Raw genomic sequence first — 5,940 nt, forward strand, 5'->3', positions numbered from 1 at the left:
TTTCCCAAATCTTTAATTTTAATACCATTTGTTATGATTCGACAACCTAGATATTAAAGAGAATCTAAAAAAAAACAGATTTACAATTTCTTTATCCTTTCGCTTCACAATCAATACATTCACACTTTGTTAAGGTAATTAAGGTATATCTTTCTTCTAATATATATATATATATATATCTTCCAAAATCTCTAAATTCTTGCATATATATTACTTTTTGTGTGGATGGGTGTATTTTGTTGAAGGAAGGAAAAATAGCTATGGACAATATCTAGAAAATAGTGTTTTTCCTTGTTTGGGAAAGAAGAGGAAATATTAGAGAAATTAATATTTTACTTATTTTCCGCTCAGCCGTTCATGTTTTGAACCTCTCTAATTTGGAAAAAAAATAATGGAGGAAAGTAGAACTTCCACTCATTTTTATTAAATTATTCAAATACTCTAATTTAATTAATAAACTTTAACCATTTCTTAAATATCTCATAATTTAAGGAGATAATCGTCAATTTCCAAAAATAATATTTATATTTCTCTAAAGTTTTTTCCTTTCCAAACAAAGGAAAATAACTGTAGTTTCTTTTCTTCATTATGTTCAAACACAAGTGTGAAAAATAAATATAAAAAGGAAGATAGCAATTCATCATTATTTTCATCTATTATTTTCTTTTCTCCAATATTTTTCTCTCTCTCCTATCCAAACAAAAGATTAGTTGGCTTTGAAAGAAAGACCGTCCAACCTCATTCAAAATCATCATCATAATCAGAATCTATTCGAATTTTAATTGGCCTTTCCACCAACCCTTGTTTGACTATGTAGAAATTATAAACTTCCTTTCCAAGAAGATATACCAAATTCAGAAAATGGGTTGGCTTAGATATATCACAAGGATATTCCTTTCTTGGAAATTAGGTTAACATATAGGAATATGTTAATTAAAATGCTCAACAAGTTAACCTTGCATTTGTTAACAAGGTTGCAAAACTTTATGTAATAGATAAACACAAATTTTGTGTATGCAAATTTCAATTTTAGTTCTTCTTTAGTATGTTTTTTTTTTTTCTTTTGGCACACTATATCCTATACGTTTTTTAAAAATAATTTATGAGAATTTTGAATGTATTGAATAGTTACTTATGTGCACATTTATGGGCATTAAACATAAAAAAAATATTAAGAAAACAATATAAATTATGTTAATTTATAATATAGATGTCCTTATTAGGTGATTTAATTATGATGGTAAATTATTATTTAGTCTCTCTAATTTGATGAAATTGACTATTTACCTATCTTTTAATAAGTATATCAATTTATTCCAATAGTTTGCTCCCACTGGACTAATAAGTCCCTTGATTAAAAATTTGTACTTCTTGCTGTTAATTTTGAATAAAAAGACTAAAAATGCTCTTATTAAAAATATCTATTTAGTAAAATATGCTAAAGTAAAATAATTCTATGGATCCCCTCAAAAAAAAAAAAAAAATCTATGGATCCACCGACTAAATCAATAAAAAATAATTAATAATTGAAACGAAAATATTAATTAGGAGTATTTTTTTTATCGTTAGTAATTACTTTTGACATATTTTGCTATTTTTTTATACTGAAGTACAATAGAAATAGAATAAGAATAATTCTTATCATCCACCGAAAAAAAGTTAGACTCATTCTATAGATCCACTTGCTAAACCAATGAAAAATAATTTTTTACTGAAACAAAAATATTTCTAATCATTTACCAAAAAATATAAAATAGGAATAATTTTTTAAAAAATCCATATTTTCATTGGTTTAATCTATAAATGGACCATAAAATGAGTTTATACAATTTTAATCTCTCGATAAATTCAAACCTCCTTAGTAAGTAGCCGGTTTCACATTTAACCATAATCATCAGTCTACCAATGGGAGTGTGAACCTAACATATGTGAATGATTTAGATAGCCGAAATTTTCCTAAAGCAGCCTTTTCAATATTCGTCAAGTTTAAGTTTCTCTATGCTCATATTCATAAAAAAAAAAAAAAAAAAAAAAAGTTAAGTTCCTTTATGCTATGTAAGTGGACATTCATTTTCACATTGTCATCATATGCTTGAATATCATTAGTTCCAACGAGCATATCAAAAGGAGAGGTTAAAAAGCTTAACTTGCAACTTCTCGATTCGTAATCAATTTGCGCGATTGTTGAAACATGTTTACTTAAATATTATCCTCGATTTAATCGTAGATTAATCTTATCTATATAAATAAAAATTGAAAAGTCATAAAATTTTAATTATTATAATAAAATTTAAAAAATGAAACCAAAGTCAAAGTAAAGTTGGAAGAGGGACCAAAATGAAAAATTAATAGGATGATGAAAAAAAAATAATAGTAACAAAAATATAAGTTAGGAAATTGTAGGTGGATGGAGGAGAGAACGAAAAGTACCTGGAATAAAAGAAGAAAATAAATGTTAGAGGGAGGCCAAAATCAAAGTGAAGAAGATAAATTAATAGGTAAAATATGATAATTTTTTTTTTTTTTGAAATTGAATAGTAAAAATTTATTTTTCTAATTATGAATTTTTTATTATATGAATAAAAAAATAGATAAAATGAAGTGCTTGAAAAGGGATGCTAAAAGATTAAGAATAATTGACAAGATAATAGTTGGGACCATAAGCACACTCAATATCCGTAAATGTGAAAATACAAATTCAATATTTAAAAAGTGCATTGAAAGAACAAAAAAAATATTTACTCTGAATGATCCAAATCAGGATGTCCACACCAAAAATGGGTGGAGGGATATCTCATAATTCTAACTGAAAAAAAAAAAAAAGAAAGAAAAAGAATAAAAAGATGACATTAGAATAAAATAAGTAGCGATCCCTTTTTTACTAACCCTCTAAATTTCAAAGAGGTCAAAGAAAGGGCATAAGACAAAAAGAAAAGGGAAACATGTGTTGCTCTGTGTATAAGTGATCACCAAAGTGCAATGCCATTGTATGAAATTCCATATTTAAATGAAGAAAATGGTGGGCAGCTTTGAAAGCTCTCTCCCTATATATATCAGAATCCTCTATACTCATCACCATTAACTAGCTAGAGCAATTTACTTTCAAACTATTCAAGAAAAGACAATAAAGAGACAATGGCTAATAACAGTAAGAAGTTTCTGTTATGTCTTTTCTTGATCTTGATTTCATTTTCAAGAATTGAAACTCGTCCAATGCCTATGGCATCAAATCAGAAGATCAACCGGTCATTGATAGAAAGTACTAAAGAGGTTTTGAAAGAAAGCTTAAGGAGGCAAGAAATGGTTGGAGGTTTCAATCAATCTCTTAGAATTAGTCCTGGAGGCCCTGATCCTCATCATCACTAGCTAAATCTTTGCTGCTTCTTCTTCTTCTTGACTTCATTTAGGTCCTTTTTTACAATAGGATCGGTATTTCTAATATTTTCCTTTCGTTCGAGGAACATACCTATCTATTTATTGGGTGTATATCTATTCCTCTTACACCCAGCCAATAGTTATTTGCCAGTTTCGTTTTTCTTTTTTCCTTTCAGGAAAAGACACACGTGTTCTTATTTACGTAATTCTCAGTTATCGTCTAGGTTTACATCATCCTTGCATTGGCAAGTCTTGATCAAGAAGAAGTTGGCACTTGCCATTTATCCGTGAAATAAAACAGTAGTGTATTATGTTTTTTGAAAGAATAGTGTATTATTGTTATGTATGAGAATATCAACTTTGGAAGAAAATAAATATTTTAATTTAATCCTGGGATGTTCTAAATATAAGCCTCTTGCGTTTGAGAAAAAACTTACTTAGAACAAGTCTATGGTCCCATTTACGTACCAAATAAATGAAACTAAGAATTTTTTAAAAGGTATTCTGACTTTATCTTTTTTTTTTCCACGTATATGGCAGAAATACACTCATTTCAATAATAATCCTTAACTTTATTGGTTTTATTTATAAATAGAATCATGGGCCCGATCCAAATAAATTTCCTATTTTGTTTTGTGAACTAATATATCAAGTATTGTGGGGGCAATGAGTTGTAATTGATGAGATAGTTTTGGATTTTTTTTTTTTTTGTCAAGTTATCCCTTATTAGGTTTTTGGTAGCAACCTTTTTCTTGCAATCATGGGTAGATAAAAAGTGGAATTATGTTTATTATATAACAATAGTTGCATGTAATAAAATGCTGAAGTTGTACAAAAAGGTCATGAGCTAGTTTATCCTAAAAATTTTAAAGAAAAGAAAACTTTTTTTATTATCCTCAAGCAAGTCAATTATTTGTTTATCAATTTAATGTTTGGTGCTCCATTACTTCCCAAAAATAAAAAATTAGGATTAGAATGATTGTCTTTTCTTAAATAGGACAATTCCATGTATTTTCCCTTCCTAATATGCTAGTGGAAAATATTGGTATAATATGAGCATTTATTTATTTTATAGATGAAGATTAAATATATTATTATATTCTACAATGAAATAAATTATTTAAAGTCATTCTAGATGATTTATACAATATGTCGGATTTTTTTTTTTTTTTGAGTAAAAGACACACTGATCTGACTTAGTATCAAATTGAGTTGATCTATATTCAATTAAATAATACCGTTTAATAATATCTTATTTTCATATTCTAATAGAAGAATGAAATCTACATCGAATTTATCTAAAACATTTAGAAAAAAAATTTAAATGTATATGTCAACACTACGTTGTACTTATTGCAATGTTGAGATAACACTAAATTGGATGACTTTAATTATACATATAATGCCTTTCGGCCGGTGATAATATCTTTCTTTATTTCTTTTTTTTTTTTTCCTTGTTACTATGAAATTACTTAAAAATAATCTTGCAAAGTTAGTTAAAGGTAGTTGAGTGGACCTCAAAAGGACTGTACTTAGTGTTCCATTCTCATCTGAGCCATAAAATATTGATTGACTTGAGAATGAAATTATGTAATGCTAAATGCTAGAATGTAATTAGAAAGAGACGTGAATTTATAAGTGTTTTATAAAGGGAAAATTATAGTACGGTATTTGCTAAATATAATTAATATTTTCCTTTTTTTTTTAAAAAAAATTATGATTTATTTCCGTCAAACTATAGAGTTATTTTGTCAAATTTTTACATTTTTTCCGTTAAATACTTTATGAAATGACGAAAATATACATTTATTTTTTCAACTTTGGTATATTTTAAAAAATACAGAAGCAGAATAATTATATTTTTTAAATTATAAAAACTATACTGTAATTTTTTATATAATATTTTAATATCTCTCGTTTAATTTCTATATTTTTTATTAATTTAACAAAAAATACAAAAAAAAATAAAATAATCTAATAATATAATAAATATAAAATATAAAATATAAAAAAATTAATATATTTTTAAAAAATAAAAATAATTAATTATAACTCGCCAACCATAAAAATCATACTCTAATTTTTTCTATATACAGATATAAGTTATTGTGACATTATCTAATCTATAACAAGACAAGAAGTAGGCTTTCTGTGGCTGGCTGCCTTTCTAGGTAGGATCCAGCTTCTAGGTTTTGTCTTTTGGACCGACTTGGGTCACTATTCATCAAAAGTGCATATATGCTCTGGCTCTTCTAGCCACAAAGGTTAAATTAAATGCTTTTTTGTTTTTTCAGTACATATATTATATTATTGAAATTGATGGAGCCACAAAATGGATAGCTCAATACATAAATTAACACTTGATATTTAAAAAAAACAATCTAGTGGTTAAGGGTGATTTCAACTTTTAGATTTATCCGCTGAATTTTTCAATTATTAAAATTATATTTATTGAATATTTTATTTATAAAATTACATTTATTAAATTTAACTTTATATGAATTTCATTTATAAAATCCTTTTTAATATTTTTAGTTACTTAAATATATTTAAGTGTTGATCGAG

At 26.1% G+C, this 5,940-nt stretch overlaps 1 protein-coding gene across 1 annotated transcript; it reads left to right on the forward strand.

Annotated features, from left to right (window-relative positions):
• The first annotated feature begins 3,120 nt into the window (after window positions 1–3,120).
• On the forward strand, window positions 3,121–3,450 carry LOC105639188 (CLAVATA3/ESR (CLE)-related protein 1). The gene has a single exon (XM_012223158.4). It carries the CDS (start codon window positions 3,136–3,138, stop codon window positions 3,364–3,366), a length of 231 nt encoding a protein of 76 aa, XP_012078548.1. The 5' UTR covers window positions 3,121–3,135; the 3' UTR covers window positions 3,367–3,450.
• Window positions 3,451–5,940: the final 2,490 nt, after the last annotated feature.

The sequence above is a fragment of the Jatropha curcas genome, unplaced genomic scaffold, assembly GCF_041381405.1.
Source record: "Jatropha curcas cultivar XTBG-Jc1 unplaced genomic scaffold, XTBG_Jcur_1.0 HiC_scaffold_466_pilon, whole genome shotgun sequence".
Lineage (NCBI taxonomy): Eukaryota > Viridiplantae > Streptophyta > Magnoliopsida > Malpighiales > Euphorbiaceae > Jatropha > Jatropha curcas.